General features: G+C 49.9%; 1 protein-coding gene across 3 annotated transcripts; it reads right to left on the bottom strand.

Annotated features, from left to right (window-relative positions):
• Nucleotides 1-1,090: 1,090 nt before the first annotated feature.
• On the bottom strand, nt 1,091-18,384 carry TADA1 (transcriptional adaptor 1). 3 transcript variants are annotated; one of them, XM_002715800.6, is made up of 8 exons: nt 18,280-18,384; nt 13,940-14,031; nt 13,651-13,716; nt 8,930-9,027; nt 7,297-7,506; nt 4,635-4,786; nt 2,621-2,783; nt 1,091-2,239 (listed from the first exon to the last, which is right to left on the bottom strand). In XM_002715800.6, the coding sequence occupies exons 1-8, from the start codon at nt 18,351-18,353 to the stop codon at nt 2,087-2,089; spliced, it is 1,008 nt and encodes a 335-aa protein (XP_002715846.1). In that variant the 5' UTR covers nt 18,354-18,384; the 3' UTR covers nt 1,091-2,086. The 3 variants fall into 3 exon arrangements, with proteins under 3 accessions (XP_002715846.1, XP_089193059.1, XP_089193060.1); XM_089336933.1 differs by lacking the exon at nt 18,280-18,384 and adding an exon at nt 17,892-18,010; XM_089336934.1 differs by lacking the exons at nt 13,651-13,716; nt 13,940-14,031.
• Nucleotides 18,385-19,346: the final 962 nt, after the last annotated feature.

Raw genomic sequence — 19,346 nt, 5'->3', positions numbered from 1 at the left:
TGATTTTGGGGCCAGCTCTGTGGCAAAGCTGGGTGAGCCACCATCTGCGACACTGGCATCCCATATCAGAGCACTGGTTCGAGTCCCAGCTGCTCTGCTTCTGATCCAGCTCCCTGCTAATGTGCCTAGGAAGGCAGTGGAAAATGGCCAAAAGTTTTTGGGCCCCTGCCACCCTAGTAGAAGACTCAGATAGGGTTCTGGGCTTCTGGCTTTGGTGACCAGCCCCAGCCATTGTGGACATTTGGGGGAGTGAACCAGCAGATGGAAAATCTCTGTCTCTGTCATTCTGCCTTCCAAAGGACTTCTTCAAGAAAACTAACATGGAGAACAAACGTTGTTTTAGTGTGTGGACCTGAAATGTGAATCAGAGGTAAGACTCGTGTTCTGTGTTCTCACCACAAGGGTAGGTGACTAGAAATGTAGGCCACACACCCTAGACAGCAGTGAGCAGTTTTCCTGTTTGGAATTTGCTTTGCAAACCCCTCGCAGAACGCGCTATTGCAATGGGCAGCAGGAAATGGCTGGGGCTCCCAGCTGCTTCTCTGCCCGCGCATTTCATGAGTTCATGGTTTACGAAGTTGTTTTTGTGTGTGTTTTATTTTTGTTTGTTTATTTTTTTGAGAGACGGACTGCCATCTGCAAGTTCATTCTTCAAATGCCCACCTGGCCGAGGTGGAAGCCAGCAGCCAGGATCAATCCAGGTCTCCCACATGGGTGGCAGGAACCCCACTTACCCGAGCCACAGCTGCTGCCTCCCAAGGTCTGCATTATGCAGAAGCTGAAGTCAGAAGCCTGAGCAGGGAACTCAAACCCAGCTGCTCTGCTGTGGGACACGGCGTCCGCCCCCGAGTGAACACCTGCTAGCAGGCCTCCTGAGGTCTAGCGGATGCTCCCAGAGAAGCACGAAGGCCCAGATGGTCCAGAATAAAACCACTGTATTCACCGACTAGCAGTTCATAGTCTTCCAAACCTGAAAAATTCTTGAGTATTCTCTTACTTAGAACTCTCGAGGGCTTATGCCAAGAACTGAAAGCAAACTTGATTTTTTGAGTTCTAACCTCCAGAATACAAAAGGAAGAAATGGCACACCTTAATCAGAACGTGCTTTTTAATCTTTGTTTCATCCAGGACATTCTTCTGAAGTTTCTACCAAGATCTCAAGTCAGGCTTTTCATTATTTCTGTAGAAGGCAGTATTCCTTATATGTTCAGTGACAAAAAATGTTTCCTCCCAAAAGGTTTATTTGTCACATTTAAAGTACAAAATCACACAAATCCGGATATAGGAACCATATGTACACATCAATACATCCATCACTTAGACCTACACAGATGCATCTACATTCTAATTTATCCATCAACACTAACTCTTCAGAAAGAGCAATGTATCTCAAAAAAAAAAAGTTGGTTATCAGTAACACTGTCAAATGTAAATTATTTTTGTTTCATCACTTGAAAGGGTAGAAATTCTACAGTGATAACAAATGGCCATGCCAATCAATCTTTCGGCATATTCACTCTAAAAAAAAAAACCTTGAGTAATTTAATAAGGTTGATTAATTGCATTCCAAAAGTTTTGTTTTGATTTTGTTTTCAAACGTAACTTTATTTTGTCAAAGAGCATAGCATTTCCAAGTCATATTTTCTGTAGAGTTGTAGTGATAAATTTTCCTGGGATATAGCTTTTAAAAAATGAGGAGGTAATCTGATATTTAACACTGTGCAGGTTATTGCAACCCAAATGCAAGAGCATAATTCTTCAGCAGAATGGCAGGAAGTCTGGACCTCTCCCCGGAGACGGGGCGACAGCAGCTTCCTTGTTCCAGGTGTCACCTCGAGCACGCGCAGCCCGCAGCCCGCTGCGCTTCAGATGCCTGGGCACGAGCATTCCAGGCGCAGTCTCCTCAGTGCACAGCTCGGGGCCCGACCCGAGTGAAGCTTCCTGTTCGTGGCTCCACAGTAGCAACACAAATGTACTCAGTGTCACATTTCCATAGGAAAGGTTATATGTACAGTATACACTTCAGCCTTGAAATGTGCATCCGAAAGCTACTCATGAGTTTGCGAGGATCCCGCGCCCCCGGGTCCTAGCAGAGCAAAAGCCCCTCTTTGGCGGCCAGGCGCTGGCGGTGCACCTTGTCCTGCTGCAGCTCCTCGTGGTTCGGGTGCCAGAGTTTCATGATGGCCCTCTCGATGTTAAGGGCGTAGACAGTGTGTGTAGGAATGACCTCCCTGTGCACCTGGGGCAGAGAAGCACGGCTCCAGTTACACTTTACCACACAGAGCGAGGGCTTATGTCAACAAAACACGGAGGCGCCCGACACAGACACCTGAAATCAGAAGCTAACAACTACTAAATCTGCTAACAAGCACAGGAAGTGAGGTTCTGAAACAGGAAACAAGCGGATCTTTGTCCCTGTCACTGGGGAGGCAGAGGATCGGGGTTGGGGAGCACTCAGGGTGTGAAAAATGAGACTGGCAGTTAGTAATACTAACTGAAAAACACGAAGCCAGAAAGTGAAAACAAACTCATAACTAACTTCGCAGAGCTGAACTGTGTATCCTATCCGTACGTCTAGGTAAATTAGAGCGAACACTAGTATCAAGAAGCCACGAGTTACCTGCAGAGCTTCAAAGAGGTCGTACATGTTGACGGGGGGCAGCGACGTGGGCAGAGTGTCCCCCGAGCAGGCCAGCAGGAGCGCGGCCTGCTGCTCGGCGTCGTCGGGCGGCGGGTGCGACGCTGGGTTCTGACCGGCACAGGGGGCGGAGAACGCTGGAGGGCTGAAAATCATGTTTGCAGAAATAACCTCAGCATCTATAACGGAGACAACTGAACACCTAGCAGCGGCCTGCTGGCACTCGTCTCGCATTTAAAGTGGGAAGACCTTAAGATGACTTAGAAGTCCATTCAGTGAACACCAGTGTATACATGAATAGGGTGTCATTTTCATTTTCGAAGGCAGCCCATACATCAGGCTGCAAACAAAATGCAACACAACTCCATTTTGTGCCCCTTCTCCCACAATGTTAAAATACTAGCTCAGGATACTGCCCCACCGCTGGTCTTGCCCTTAAAGAGCTTCCAGTTGAAAAAAGAAACACAGACCTTAGCTTAAGGAATACGAAATTACATACAAATGACCCGGAGAGGAAGGTGAACTGCTCAAAAACAAACAGCAAGACAAGAAGATGCAGCTGGAGAGAGACAACGGGCAAAGGTGGAGGGTGGGGGAAACAGATGGAGAGCTTGCCAGTGTCCCCAAGTAGAGCCCAGGCACAGCACAGCTGGGAAGTCAGGCACGACTTTCCCGTCCTCAGCCAGCAAGAGCTAAGCTGTGCGAGGAGCCAGGGAGCGGGACAGTAACTGAGCAAGGCACTGAGCGGCGCTGGTGTGGGTCTGAAGCACCAGACAGAAGCAGCTCTGTTAGGACAACAAGTGGTGACAACGGGGCCGAAAGCCCTCCCCAGGCTGGCCAGCCCGGGAGGGAGGGCTTGGCAGCGGCGCCAGGCCGAACACACCGCCTGCGACACCCCCGCCACAAGGACCCACTTTATCTGGTTTGTTTTTCCCCAGAGAAGATGACTTACAAATGAAAACAAATCATCCCAAACAGATACGCCGGAATGAGATCTGGACAACAAAGCACCATGAGGGCGGTGTGAACAGTGAGCCCGACTTAAGATGGCCACCTTCAAAATGGGCCCCGTGGCCCCGGAAGTCTCCAGAGCCGTGAGGACGACGCTGGCACACGCTCCTCTGGGTGCTGCCAGCCCCCGCCTGCTGTGCCCGAGCCTCCCAGTTCTCCCACCCGCCCATCACTGCTGTCAGCTCTCCCAGTCACACCTCTGTCTCGGAATTGGCACCTGTCATCTGCTTACCCCTCTTCTCCCTAGTGAACCAGTGCCAGACACACAATGTCCAGCACTCAGAAAACTCAGTTACTGCAGTAACCACCAGCAGAATTAGCATTGATTTTTCTTTCCCAACAGCTTAAAGTTCAGACTAACTTGGGGGGCGGGGGGGTAGAGGTAGGGAGGTGGCACACTGAGAAAGACCACACACGGATGAGGGTGATCTTGGTTGTCTCAGAAAGGGGGTGACTCCGGACAGAAGAGATGTCCCAGGAGCCTCGGTGGAAGTGGGACGCAGGAATCCCAGAGATGAGCTGAGACAAGGTCTGCACGTCTGACAGCAGGATGTCAGGGGCAACCCGACGACACCCAGCACAGGCCACTGTCTTGAGCTGTGGCTACAAGAGGCAGGTGAGGACGTGGAGAAACAGAGCCCACTCCTCCTCCCGCTCCAGAAACACAGCCTTGCCCCAGCAATCACAGGCCTGCTGCCAACAGAGAGCAGGCCCACTTCCCTACCAGGCCAGCACCGCCCGTCAGGAGCCATCAAGAACCGCCATGCGGCAGCCACTCTGGGACTCATCTCCCGAGGAGAAGGTCACCCAGATCGCTCACCAGATACCTTACAAGGGTGCCGTAAGGAAATGCAGGTGTACTGTGATCAAGGTACTTCACACCCACAGAAGCACAAAAGCTGATTATTTAATGCTGGTGTATGACCCGGGAGCAGTGGAACCAACTAGCAAAGAACGGGAGCAGAAGCATGAGAAACTCCCTTACCTTTCTATCAGGTTGTTGTAAGCTACCACGCTGTTCTTCAGGTACGGCTGTGGGGTCACATTACTCCCAAAGGCATACTTAAAATGGCCATCTCGTAGCCGGTAAGCTTTCCTTCTCGACACAACTGATGTCAGTATATCTTTAAGATGGTTCTGTGAAGACAAGAAAAGAACAACAGCGTGACCTTTCTTCACAAGCAAAGCATCAAACTCCCCCGACTACAGACCTTCGGACAGAGATGAGGGACGGGCAAGCACAGGCCAGGACCAAATGATGTGCCATGAGGAGGAGGGCACAGGAAAGATGGCGCACGCTACTTTCATTTAGCTCTGTTTAACACGGGCTTGCTCTATAGGATATTTATTTTAAATGGTTCTATACCTCTACATTGGCTCCTTTTTCTCTCAAAAGTGATTTTTAGATAGCTTTAAGTGTGACACAGCTATAAGGGTTAAGTGTTTTGTGCAAGTGGTTAACTCATTGCTTGGGACACACACACCTGGTATCAGAGTACCTGGTTTGAGTCCTAGCTACTTTACTTGTGATCCAGCTTCCTACCAGTGCGCACCCTGGGAGGCAGCAGGTGACAACTCAAGTAGCTGGGTACCTCCCATCCCCATGGGAGACCTGGGTGGCGTTCTAGGCTCCTAGCTTCAGCCTGGTCCAGCCCGGCTGTGAGGGCATTTGGGGAATAAAACAAGTAGATGGAAAAAATCTGTCTCCCTGCCCTTCAAACAAAATGAAAAATAAATATTTTTTTAAAAAATGTAAGTACAAAAACAATTTTTTAAAAAAAGAACAACACGGGCTGTCATTGTGGTGTAACAGGTTAAGCTACTTCCTGTGATGCCAGCATCCCGTATGAGCGCTGGTTCGAGTCCCTGCTAATGCACCTGGGAAGGCAGTGGAAGCTGGCCTGAGTGCTGGGGCTCCAGCCACCCACATGGGAGATACGGCTAGAATTCCGGGCTCCTGGCTTCTGCCTGCCCCAGCCCCAGACATTGTGGCCATTTAAGGAATGAGCCCGAGGATGGAAAATCTCTCTCTTTCTCTCTTCCCCTCTTTAACTCTGCCTTTCAAATAAATAATTAAATCTTAAAAAAAGAAAAAAAAAAAGAAGCCCACTACTTTCAAACTTGGTCTGAACTGGAACAAAGTCTCAAGATCTGGTCTTTATAGGTTATAACACCTGATCTACCAAAATTTTTGCATGAAAATAACTTTGAATCTCTTGAAAGCCACATAAACAACAGACACAAAGGAAATAAACAATGCCTCTTCACCCTTTTTTTTTTTTTTTTTGACAGGCAGAGTGGACAGTGAGAGAGAGAGACAGAGAGAAAGGGCTTCCTTTGCTGTTGGTTCACCCTCCAATGGCCGCCGCGCTGCAGCCGGCGCACCACGCTGATCCGATGGCAGGAGCCAGGTGCTTCTCCTGGTCTCCCATGGGGTGCAGGGCCCAAGCACTTGGGCCATCCTCCACTGCACTCCCTGGCCACAGCAGAGAGCTGGCCTGGAAGGGGGCAACCGGGACAGAATCCGGCGCCCCGACCGGGACTAGAACCCGGTATGCCGGTGCCGCAAGGTGGAGGATTAGCCTAGTGAGCCGCGGTGCCAGCCGCCTCTTCACCCTTATGAGAGCCAACTGCTTCTGTGAAAACAGAGGTGCGACTGGTCCCAGCCTACCCTTACTAATAGGGGAACCAGGCCTGGGCAAAATGTCTCAGTTACACAAGGAAGACCAGCTTACTGCGTACTGTATAATCAAATGGTTTTTACACAGGACTCATTTAATGTTTATAACTTCATGAGACAGCTTTTGCCTTTAAGGTACAGATAAGAAAAATGAGACCCTGAAAATCTAAAGGAATTACCCAGCAGTACCTGATAGCACCTGTTCACTAGAGAACTCAGTGTGTATTTTGTTAAGAAACTGTATGATGAGATAGCGTGCTGAGACAAGACTTCCACAGTTCAGACACAAAGTCCAATCCCTTCAAATGCTCTACCACAGCAAACATCAGTCAATCTTCAGGATTCTCTACTTCATTTCTTCCCTTAAAAATGATTTATTTGGGGCCAGCACTGTGGTAAAGCTGCAGGCCACAACACCGGCATCCCATATATGTACCGATTTGTGTCCTGGCTGCTCCACTTCTAATCCAGCTCCCTGTTAATGGCCTGACAAAAGGAGAAAATGGCCCAAGTCCTTGGGCCCCTGCCACCCATATAGGAGACCCAGAAAAAGCTCCTGGCTTTGGTCTGGCCCAGTGCTGGCCACTGTGGCCATCTGGGGAGTGAACCAGCAGATGGAAGATCTCTCCCTCTCAATCTTTCCCTCGCCTGATTTTCAAACAAATAAGTAAACCTTCAAAACAAAAAAATCCTTCACTTGTTGACAAATTAACTATCAGATCAAGCAAAGGTGTTAATGCCATAAGCTTCCTAAAAAGCTTAGTGTAACAACTGAACACAATTCTCTGAATCGCAGTATGTATGTCTCCTTTCAGAAATAAAACACACGTGCACCATTTCAACAAAATGACAATTCCATGAAGTCAGAGTGACATCCTGGCTCTCTTCTTGCAGCGCCAACTTTAAACAGCTATACACGCTCATCACATTCCTTCGGAAAAACTGTTTCTACCAACAGCAAACCAACCTCCACCGCGTAGACAACGGCAGAAACGGCCTCCTCCGTGACGTTGTCCAGCCCGTGCTCATAAGCCGTCACGATCATTCTCCCCTCCAGCTGGCCCCGGGTGGGGAGCATCATTGTGTGCGAGCACAGTTTTAAATCATCATCATCTTGGGGATCCTTTGCCACAAACTGCTGGGCTCCTGACAGGGGATTCTGAGGCTGGAATCTATGCTACGAGTAAGAAAAGGTTCCAGAATTATTCGTTACAGTGGCAAGTTATAAAATACAAACAAAAGTAACCCATGTATTACACTTGGCGTCCTACCAATCAACACCACCAAAACTATAGCACAGAGGTCACACACACAGAGAAAAGTGGGTTGTACATAAACAACCTCAGATTCATATCCCTTACATGGTAATAACAAAGTTGTGATTAAAGGGAGTAATGGCGGTATGCAGAGTGGTTCTTTTATTCAGTACCTTGGTGAAGACAAAGTGCATGACTGTGCTAAATGTGACGAAGGGGAAGGAGAAGATAGAGTACTGTGTTCAAACATGGTAGAGCATTTTAAATGTAACTGTAAGGAAGCAGGCTCTGAAAATATATGATCAATGTTGCAGTTAAGCCTTCAAAACCCAGAGTTAGGCAGAGTGACAAGATCTAGTAACAAACACTCCAACGTGAAGCTGTGCTGCATAACCACTTAGGTACTCGCGTTTTCTACTCTGAAGCCTCAATGGAGAACTTCCTAAAGCACAGTCACACTAGAGTCAACGGCTTCTCTGACTCTTTTTTTTCACTGTAAAACCTCAGCCTTCCTCTGGGAGATTCTGACAGCACACGCATATTGTCCATCACCACCGAGAGGCGGGCCCCTGGGAGCTTTGGCTGAAGCCCAACATACAAGACTTTATCATGAAGACTGGCTGTTTATATTATACAGTTTACATTATAAAGATAACATTGTTATTTTCCATTTTCCAAGTACAAACTGTATTTTATATTGAGCAAGCCCTTTTGAGCCCATTATGCCTGTGTCCAGACACTGATGGCCTCTGGATGGAATGTCACTACTGACATAAAACCTAAAGCAAACCTGGAAAGAAACAAATGTTCATTGTTGTTAATCAGTAATGTTACCAATACCCAGCCAAACCTATAAAAGGGATACATTTGGGAAAGTTTCTTCTTTAAACCATGTAAAGTTATTCTAAAATGGGTACAGATGTTACTGCCAAATGCTTTCATAACATTATCTACTGGTTTCAGAAAGACCCAGGGCTCAGCTTAGCATCACTGGCAGATGGCCAGAGGCCCCCCCCAGTCCACATGCACCCCTGGAACCAACGTCTGCCACGTGAGAAACACTATTCCTTCCAAGAAAAATACTGAAGAGGAGAAAGAATACTGGCAAAGCTTTGAGTCACTGAAAACACATTAGGTGGTACTGATAAATATGCATATCCAAATAACACCGAATAAGAACCCTAACATTCCAGACACCTAGACTCGCATTCCTCATAACCCTTTTCTACCAACCTCTCTGTTTCTACTGTGCTACCAGCATTTGAATATTCATTTGAAGACTAAAGCGTTCCATTACTCTAGTACCTAAATTAGTCGTTATGAATATATTGGAGAACAACCTACATCAAATTTCTGACGAACAGAAGACAGCTTTTTCTTTCCCTTGGGTTTTCCAGGTTTGGCTGCAGAACCTCCTGTCCAGGGCAGAGATCCAGCACCCTCTGTGAGACAGAAAAATAAAACCCGTAAGTGAAAATAATAATGCCTGACAACCGCTGACCTTGTTTGCACTGAGGACTAAGAAGGTACGGCATGCTTAAGAAGTGAGGCTAAATGATAAATGTTTACATTCAAATCTTTCTTTGTTAAACAGAATTATGACTCTCTCAAATCAAATCCTGCCTGTAACCAAAGTTATATTTTAGAAAGAAAACTTTGTTTTTATTTTTAATTAAGGTTAATGTATGTTTTATTTATCAGTAGCCATACTTGTATTATAAAAGTAGGGCAGAATTTCCTAGTCCAAAATGCTGAACTGAGCACATGTGTTTATCTACTCTCTTCCTCAAGACCTTACTAAAAATGACACAGGAAGGTAAATGGCACATTTGCACGATGCAGATACAACAGAAGGTGGTAGGCGAGATGAGATCTCAACCAATGTCTAACGTGGACTAAGGGGATGCCAGCACACAAAGCAGACACGTGCAGGCAAGGAGGGTGGCACACGAGGTGGAAGCAAGACAACCTGCCTTCCAAAACTCACAAAGAATCTGGATTTGGAGATGTGATCACAGTGGAAACCAAGAGGGATCATTAAGGCTTAAAATAAGGACCAGCACTGTGGCGTAGCAGGTTAAGCCTCCACCTGCAGCACTGGCATCCCATATGGAGGCTGGTTGGCGTTCCAGCTGCTTCACTTCTGATCCAGCTCCCTGCTAACAGCCTAGGAAAACAGCGGGAGATGGCCCAAGAGCTTGAGCCCCAGCACCCAACATCTGCAAGATCTGGAAGAAGCTCCTGGCTCCTGGCTTCAGATCGGCCCAGCTCCAGCCGTTGTGGCCATCTGGGGAGTGAACAAGAGGATGGAAGACCTTTCTCTCTGTCTCGCCCTCTCTCTGTAACTCTGCCTCTCAAATAAATAAATATATTTTTTTAAAAAAAAGGCTAAAAACCAAATTAATGGAAGGCCTATAATAAAAAATCACCCACACAAAGCCCTTCCCTCACCCCTAGGATGGACTCCATACGAAATACAAGTGCAGAAATGAAGGGCTTCAAGACAATGACCATGGAGCACCGAACCAAGTGCGGAGCCTTCCGTGCAGCCTCAGCTCACCTGCTCACGCTCACTCCCACGCTCAGAGCAGCACCCGGCGGGCTGTTTGGCACAGGACAGGTCGGGTGGGCAGAAGGGGCAGGCAATACAGAACCCTCCTCTAGCTGCACAGCACAAAGCTCCTGGGGTTCACTGGGGTGCCTGGTACCGACGCTGGCACCCCAGAGCAAAGTGCACTGCAGGCTAGTACTCAGGAAGCCCGTTTCATGGCTGGCCTCCTGCCAGCTCACTCGAAAGCAAGGTCTCCAAGCAGTTTCATGCCTTATTCTTAAAGGCAAAAAGGACCATATACGAGCCACTTATCAATATCCTGGAGCTCGGTAAGAGAGACAGAGAGGTGCTAGGAGGGAATGCCGAAGAACTGCACATCTCTAAGTGGGACCCTCAGAGAAGGCTGAGCAGACGAGAGTCCATAAAGCAAGCGGAGGATGCGGCACACGGTGCTGCTGTAGAGAACACTAAAACGAGGAAGGCTGCAGGCAGAAACTGAGACCACCTCGGGGAAGACAGCAGTGAGACAAAGTGACCGTGTCTGAAACTACTGAGTGCAGAAGCAGATAAGCAACTAGGAGGGGTTGCGGAGGTCCCACTAGAACAAAACATGAAAGCAACTGCCTCTGAGGATAGGTGCAGGGGTACGAAGAAACATTTTTCATGAAACCTTTTTTGTTATTTTTTTCTTAAATCATGAACATATTTTTAAAGAAAAATATCAAAGTAACATTAGCTCATTAAAGCGCAGTTCAGAAAAAAATTAAGAATGGAAAAAAGTCACCCATAATCCTAGTAAAATGTTATTACCAATTTGATATATTTGGGAAAAAACTTCTTAAGACTTTGAAAATTTTCCAGCTTCCTCAGTTAAAAAACTGTTTGGGAAGTCAAGTTCCTCTTCTGTATCAGTCATTGGCACAACCAGATGTCACTCAATAAGAGTCAGCCAATCACAGACGACTTCCCAAAGCAGTCTACTCCTGATAAATGAAACTGATGCCAAATGAGGAGGAAAGTGGGCTGACCCCGGCGAGGATGCTGCCAAAGAGCAGGCCTGCAACCCCACAGCTCCCGGCTGCTGCCCGCGGCCAGATGCTCTGCCTGCGACCGACCCTGACCCGGGGCTTCTCAGCAGCACTCAGATTTGCGCTTTGATGCCACACTGCCGCTCCCGGCTAGGGAAGGGCCCTGTGCTTTTTGCTTTGTTTTCTCTGAACTTTGTCCCCTCCCCTGTAAAAAGCTGCCTACCCTGCAGAGTTGTGGTGAGGCTGAGTGACGATGCACAGGAAGTGTCCAGTGTGCCGCAGTCACTCGATCATCTCTCCTGCCCAGCTCAGAAAAACAGAAACCACCCACCCACAGCAAGTACAAAGAACCACGTTTTACTTTCAACAGAATCCATCCCTTTGTTGCTAGCAAAAATGAATTTCATTTCGAGGAAGTAAGTTTTGAGTGCCTGATGGAGAAACACATTCTCAAAGGCCCAGTGGAACGTTTCTTCACTTGGTTTGGAATAAGGGATACCAAACATCCCAGAATACCAAGTTTTAAGTTAGTCACCTACATTTACTAATAATATTTCCTATCTGTCTGCATTTTCGCAGGTTTTTTCAACTGCTTTTTCATAATTCAATAGACATGACGGAACCTATTTTGTAAATGGCAGAGCAAAGAACTCCTAGGTGATGAACTCTAGTATGTAAGCTCCTAACAAAACCTAAACTTGAACTCCAGTCTCTTGCCTCCTGTCAACCAGGGCTTTTCCTCTGATCATTCATTCCACTTATCTTTTGGGTGTGTGGCACTTCGTGCTATACCTAACTAAAAAGTAAGATCTAGCCCTCTCACGCATAAAGCTAGCTTTTCTGATCAAGTTAAATTTTATACAACAGAGTAGATTATCTTTATGGCCTGACTTTGGACATTGAAAAGGTATGACTTGTCACTCCAGGCCCTTGAGAAAATTCAACTTAATCTACGTGTGCAGGAGGCACCTGTGAACCTAACTCTTTAACAAAGTCCAGGACTGCTTTCATCATGAGAGAAGTTTTCAGAGTATTTAACTACTTGTTTCTAACTAATTGGTTAAAGTAAGATGGTTGAAACAGGTTAGTGGTAACTTAATCTACCACTTAAGCTCCAAAGGATTGGGGGTGAGGAGTGAGTTTTCCATCTAGACCTCTGTCGGCTGAAGGGAGAGACCTGGTTCCACCCAGCCCCGTGACATGCTGCTGCCCACTGTGTACAGTTCCCCACCACTAACACGCCAGAGCCACCTGCTAAGCTCTCACCTTCCGAAGGCTGACACCTGACTGAGGATGCCAGCGCAAGTCCAGGTCTGCATCGCATGCTGTGGCTTCACTTCCACGTGACTCACCTCCTCTGTATCCCCCATATGCTATCTCCTAACACGAAAGGCCCTCTCTCTTCATTCCCCTCACCTCTCCATCCTCACCTCCATCTTCCTCACTTCCCATTTTGACTTGGGGGTAAAAACCAAAAATCACTACAGGTATAGGAAATCATGTCCTCTAAAAAGGTTTTGTAAAAGAATCTGTGTCGCTCCCCCTCTTCGTGGAGGAACGACACAGGACCCTGCGCTGTTCTTTTGTCTGCTCGGCCCTCCCCGGGTTTGCTGCTGGTTCTTCCCAGGTTGGCTGCCGTCCCTCCACCTCCGTGGAAGGGCGGTTCCCCCTGCCACCTTCCCCACTTCCGCGGGGGAGCGGCACACCGCAGGCCGGCTCTCTCGGGGGCTGCACAGGTGTTCCTTCAGATAGATGTTCCTGGTGCATGTTGTCTCTCTCCTCCTTTATAGTCCTCTTCCACCAATCCCAACTCTGCTACCCACATGCCGAGTACGCTGCTCTCCTCCAATCAGGAGCAGGTCCTACAGTTTATTGGTTGAACTGGAGGCAGGTGTAGAAGCTGTTTCTCCCTTCTCAGTGCCATATTGTGGGAGAGCAGATGCATAGAATAAGTCTTAATTCCAGTAACTTAGTCTAGTCCGAGTTGCTCCCAGTTGCTCCCCACGAATCTGTATTGGGGCCGGGACTGTAGTGAAGCAGGTTAAGCCATGGCCTGCAAAACCAGCAGGTTTGAGTCTTGGCTGTTCCACTTCCGATCTGGCTCCCTGCTAATGCGTCTGGAAAAGCAATGGAGGATGGACTTGAGCCCCTGCACCCACATAGAAGACCCGGAAGAAGCTCCAGGCTACCGCCTGGCCCAACCCTAGTTGTTGCAGCCACTTGGGAAGTGACCCAGCAGATGGAAGACCTCTCTCTCTCTCTCTCTCTCTCTCTCTTCATTTCTCTCTGTAACTCTGCCTTTCAAATAAATAAATAAACCTTAAAAAAAAAAAATGAACTTGTATCTACATAATAAAACTTTTCTCCTGGGCAGTTCAACAAACAATTCACATCAAACACAAGATGCATCAGCCAGAGGAAGCCATGGCCCAGTGTTCCACGGCCCTGCTGACCACCATACACTGGAAGTATTCCCACTCCCTTACCTGGTGTAGAAACCAAAATCTGACAACGCGTGAGAATGGCCAGGAGGAAATCGTTGTGAGAATGCACTGAAAAAGCCAGACACAAGAGATGTTCAACAACAGGAAATCACTATTGCATACCCTCTACTATTCCATTCTTCACTCTTAATTCCCTAATGTCCACAGAGAGATGATTTTACACACCACCAAAAATCAAACTTATTCCTCAAAAAGTCAAAAGACAAATTTACTGCAAATCTGGGAAAACTCGTGAACAGTAAACTAACTGTTGGCTAGCTCATTATTTTACCATTATCCTGGGTGAGAAGTCTATGAGCTTCGAGGTCAAACTCTTCCTTGCTGATCTTCTGCTTGAACCACAGTTTTAAGTTGGCCCAGTATCTGCAGAGGCAGAAACAAAGTATTAAGTACGAATCGCAGGCAGCTCCTTCCCCGGGTTCACCTCGCCTGCTCCCACTCCCAGGGAACACAACTGCCTTCCTAGTGCTATAGGCTGAATTGTGCCCCTCCCCCACAATGTCTAGGCTGAAGCCCCAATCAACCCCAGTCCCTTGGGATATGACTGTATTTGGAGACAGGGCCTTTCAAGGGGTAATTAAATTGAGGCCATTGGGGTGGACCCTAATCTAATATGAAGGATGAGCTTATCACGAGATTAGCACAGAGAGGCATCAGACACACACACACAGAGAGAAACCACCACGACTCTGGCGCTGTGCTCCCGGAAATCAGTGTCTGCTGTGTAAGCCACCCAGGCTGTGGCATTCCGTCACGGCAGACCCAGCAATCGGAACGCCAAGAAGACACCTGCCGCCCTCCCTAAAAGGGGACTGGCAGGCAGTGGTGAACTGGACTCCGGGGTCTCTCGGTTCACTCTGCCCAAAGCCGCAGCCGTGCCTCTCCTTCTCACTGCCACCTTTCTGGAAGAGCGACTCTCCAGAATGCCACACTTAAGATTTTTAACGTGTGCGTGTTTCACGGGGAGGGCCTGGGTGACACTCTCTCTCTTTTTTTTTTTTTTTTATTTGGAAAACAGAGTTACAGAGAGAGGTAGAGCCAGAGAGAGAGGTCTTCCATTCACTGGCTCACTTCCCAATGGCCACAACGGCCGGAGCTGGGCCAATGCGAAGCCAGGAGCTTTTTCCAGGTCTCCCCCTTGGGTGCAGGGGCCCAAGGAATTGGGCCATCTTCTACTGCTTTCCCAGGCCACAGCAGAGAGCTGGCCTGGAAGAGGAGCAGCCGAGACTCAAACCTGCGCCCTTGTGGGATGCCAGCTGGGGCTTTAACCCACAACGCAGCACTGGCCCCTTGGGGTAACACTCTTGAGAACTCAAGTGCTAATCTAGGTGGGCTGAAGAGATGGGTTTCTACACAGCCCAGCACAAAGAAAAGGCCTGAGGGTATCAGCAACTGCATGCAAGTTTCTAAGTGTGAGCCGGTACAGCACCTAACCTTAAAGGTGACTAGGCACTAGCAGAACCCAAAGGATCTAACCTTTTATGCCTTAACAGCACTGTTAGAAATAGGGGTAAAACGTACTGCTGTTCATCAGTATATTCAGAAGGCTGCTGCCGGTTCATGACTCGCACATGTGTTCACACTTTCAATCCAGACTCACCTACCTTCTAATGCTCATGCGTTCCTAACCAAAAAAGCCAAGCGGCAATGGTTAACAATCTCACTGCCCTGTTACAGCCATGGCAGGCATCTTAGTAAAAACTCTGGGTTCCAGGGCTTTTTATCTTCCCGGGGGAGAAAGCCCGGTAGCTTTCTGGCGTCCTGTAAATGGCTCCAGGACACTGCCACCTTTCAAAGGCCCATTGCACTGGACAGCCCTTCACCGTTAGCCCTAGGGCTTGGCGCCCTTCTCACTGACTTTCACTCCTAGGCAACAGTAACTTCCCAACAGAGAACATTTTGCTACTGTTTTTTTTTTCCAAGAACAAGCAAAATAAAAAATAATAAAATTATTTTTTTTTTATCCCATTCTGTCCAACGTGTGCCAACATGACGCTGTCTGTCGTCTCCCAGTGCACGCTCTGGCCAGATCGCCCATCACCGGCCCCCCAGAGTTAGAAGACCTGCTCCCAGGGGTCCCTGTAGCTAACCACTGAGTCTCCACGAACAAATGACCACTTCTCACCATACCAGCAACAGGATGGGGGGAGAGGGTCGGCCTAGGAGACCATGGGACACCTGAGGGAAAATCAAAGACCATCTGACCAAGTCCTTGAGCCGGGCAGCACCTGTTTGAACAGGACATTCTACTGGGTTCTATACACGGTGAGGTGGCTAGCAAAGCCTGTGTCCTTCTGGAAGCTGACCGGGCTATTACACAACCTGCCCCAGGCACACACAAAGGCTATTCAGACCATGGGATCAACAGCAAACAACTCACACACAGGTTCTCACACCTACCACCAGGGATCACAATTAAAGGGCCGGGCTGTACCAGGCAAAGCCAAGCGTTCAACGGAAGAAACGTGAGGAGTGCCCGCATGGCAGCATGACAAACCGCCTAGCCAAGGGGCACTTTGCAAGCGGAAAAGGGCAGTGAGAGAATGGAAAACACGCTGAGAACACCCCGGTACTGTACCATCAACTGCTCTTGGCACACGGATCTCCTTTAATTGCATTGCTGGTGGGGACCGGGCCAAGGCTGTACCAAATTTAACCTCGGCACTGGCATCTGGTCAATGTCAGACAGTTGGCTTTGGCACTGTGAAACCGTGCAGCAAATGTCAACTGCAAAAACACCTGTGTGAGCCCTGGGTCTAGGTGTGACGGAGTCTAGGATGGCTGCTGGGTAACGGGGTCACGGCTCCTTCTAACCAGAGACGGCGTGGAGCAGGCGCACAAGCCGGGTCCCTCAGCATCCAAGCATTCACAATCAAGCGCCTGCAAGCAGCCCAGACGGAACACAGCCAAAGCTTCCTGCTAGGCTTAAAAAAAACGTAAATGTCACCTGTCAGAACTAGCAAAATGAATGAGGACGAAAGCTATCAACTGCAGCTATTAGAATAAATGGGAGTTTTTAATTAACGACCAAAGCGAAGAACAGAGTGGCGAACAGCACAGATCGATATTAAAAGACAACTTCAAATAGAACAGCGCATCTTTGGGAATCAATAAATGTTTACAAAAAGGTAAATAATCATGTAGAACAGAAGTTTCTCTGAAACTGCTGCAAAGCAGACTGTCATCTCTGCCACCTCAAAATTAGAAAAGGGCCGGTACTGTGACGCAGAGGGTAAAGCCACAGCTGGCGCGCCGGCATCCCATATGGGCACAGGTTCAAGTCCCGGCTGCTCCACTTCCAAGCCAGCTCTCTGCTGTGGCCTGGGAAAGCAGTAGAAGATGGCCCAGGTCCTTGGGTCCTTGCACCCACGTGGGAGACCCAGCAGAAGCTCCTGGCTCCTGGCTTCCGATCAGCCCAGCTCTGGCTGTTGCAGCCATTTGGGGAGTGAACCAGTGGATGGAAGACCTCTCTCTCTCTCTCTCTCTCTCTCTCTAACTGTGCCTTTCAAATAAAAATAAATAAGTAACTGGCCTTCTAAAAACACTACACACGAGGAACAACTCCAGAAAGCACGCGTGCCATTCAAGCCCAGCAGCTTCAATCCTGGCATAACGAGGTTTGGAGGACAAAAGGCGAGTGCTGGAAAAAATGAGGCACCCGAACACCTTGCTCCTCCGCCCACCTCACTAAAAGCCAGCGTCCGTTGCGCAACGGGACCGCGCGGAACACCACGGAAGCCACTCAGTGGCTGCACCCCCGGCACTACAGATTCAAGTTGGCTTCCTGTCTTTCCGGAAAAAAAATAAATAAATAAAACCCTAACAGCGTTTTGCAAACCCCCACACCCATCCTGGTCTCTCAGAGGCTCAGGTCCACGGCACGGTCTAGCCTTGGCCTTGGCCTTGGCCTTGGCCGGACACTGACTGAGCCTCTGACCACTGCGTCCTGGCTCCCCCGCTGGAACCCAGGGAGGGTCTGGCTGGCGGCCTCCGGGGGTCCCTCACGACCCCCTCTGCAAGGCCTCGGGTCCCCGGCTAGGCTAGGTCAGCCTCCCGGGAGCAACAATTTTATCTACTCCACATCTCTGGTGAGGATTAGATAACACTCGCACACCTGAGGTGTTTAAACGTCCACGGCTGCTATCGCCGCTGCGTCTGTGGGAGCGGTCGGCCGCTCCTATTTTACTGGAAGGAGGGGCCCAAATCGCCATCAGGTCGCTTACCAACAATGCCTGACACAGCGCCCCAGAGCCATAGCCTCCGCCTCCAGGAAGCCCTCGGGGGCGTGCCGCCCAGCGCGGCGCCTGCCAGGGCCCCACGCGTCCGGCGTCCCCGCACCGGGACCCGCCCCGGCCCCACAGGCCCTTAGGCGTGAAGGGCGCTTCTGCCGCCCCACCCAGGGCACAGCGTCCCCAGCGAAGGCGCCCGCCCGGGTCCCTCAGCCGCCCCGGAGGCCCAGCGCCGCCCTGAGAAACCCGGAGGCCGCGCCGCGGCGACGCGAGGCGGCCCAGGCCTCGGGCGGTGGGGGGCGTCTCCGGGGCGCACAGGCAGCCCGAGGCCGGGAGAGCACCGGCGCGGGGGCCCTCGGGCTGCGCCCCCAGTGGCTCTTACTGTTTCACGTTGTCCCCCAGGGCCTCGCTCAAGTTCTTTTTGGCCGCCTCCAACTCGCTCACAAACGTCGCCATTGCTCCGCGCGTCGCAGCCCGACCGCAGGCCGCGCAGCCACCGCGATCAACAACCGAAAAGCCAACGCGGCGGACGGCCTCGGCGGAGTCCGCACGCTTCGGTCCCGCCCCCCAGGCTCTCCGCAGACGTTTGTTTGGTTTTCGGCTCCGCCCGCCTCAAAGTGAGGAAGGTGCCTAGCCAAACGCGGTCCTCCCGCTCCCGCCCCTCGAGTCACGTGAGCGCGCCACCTTGTCTCGGCGCGCCCGCCGCTTCCGGGCGGCCGCGTCGCCTGCAGGGCTGGCCTGTGACAGCTCCCCGTCCGGCCCAGCCTGGCCAGCCCTGCTTTCCGCCCGCTGTCCTTGCACCTGGACGAATACCGGTCCTCTCCAGGTCAAAAAGTGGGGGCAGTACCACGTTTCTTCTCCTAGGCACATCCATCGACCTTGCCATCTGATTCATTTAGCTTGTTAATAACTAAAATTTAGATTCCTTGAGGACGGTATTGGCGTTTTATTCGCTGCAGTCCCTAAAGCAGCGCCTGGTACAGCGTAAGCATCTCATAAATATTTGCTAAGCGAAGGGAGGGATTACGGACCCAGCAAGGGGCAGGTTCCAGCCCTGGGCACTCGGCTTCTGACCCCGCTTCCTGCTAATGCACCCGGGAAACGCCTAAGTCCCTGCCACCTTCGGGGGAGACCCCCGCGGTGGCCTGGGCTCCGGGCTTTGGTCTGGCTCGGCCCTGTTATTGCAGGCATTGGGGGAGTGAACCAACAGATTCATATTCCTGTGAGAGAGGGAGATTTCTCCCTCACCGCCAGCCCCGTATCTTTTAACCATACTGTGTCCAATTTTGCATCTTTTAACACTTCCTAGGGGCCGGCACTGTGGCTTAGCAGGTAAAGCCACCGCCTGCAGTGCCAGCATCTCATATGGGTTCAAGTCCCTGCTGCTCTGCTTCCAATCCAGCTCTCTGCTGTGGCCTGAGAAAGCAATAGAAGATGGCCCAGGTCCTT

Source organism: Oryctolagus cuniculus, chromosome 7, assembly GCF_051225735.1.
Source record: "Oryctolagus cuniculus isolate XC-2025 breed Fujian yellow rabbit chromosome 7, ASM5122573v1, whole genome shotgun sequence".
In the NCBI taxonomy this organism is placed as follows: Eukaryota; Metazoa; Chordata; class Mammalia; order Lagomorpha; family Leporidae; genus Oryctolagus; species Oryctolagus cuniculus.
Note: the sequence above shows the minus strand (reverse complement) of the source record. Positions and strands in the feature narration are given on the sequence as shown.

Bases quoted from the DNA above. Each gene is read 5' to 3' on its own strand.
- TADA1 (XM_002715800.6), bottom strand. From the start codon at position 18,353: ATGGCGACGTTTGTGAGCGAGTTGGAGGCGGCCAAAAAGAACTTGAGC. The intron at 14,032-18,279 runs GTAAGAGCCACT...CTGCCTCTGCAG, and splicing joins CTGGGGGACAACGTGAAACA to ATACTGGGCCAACTTAAAAC. The intron at 7,507-8,929 runs GTAGGTTGTTCT...TCTTACTCGTAG, and splicing joins CTGTTCGTCAGAAATTTGAT to CATAGATTCCAGCCTCAGAA.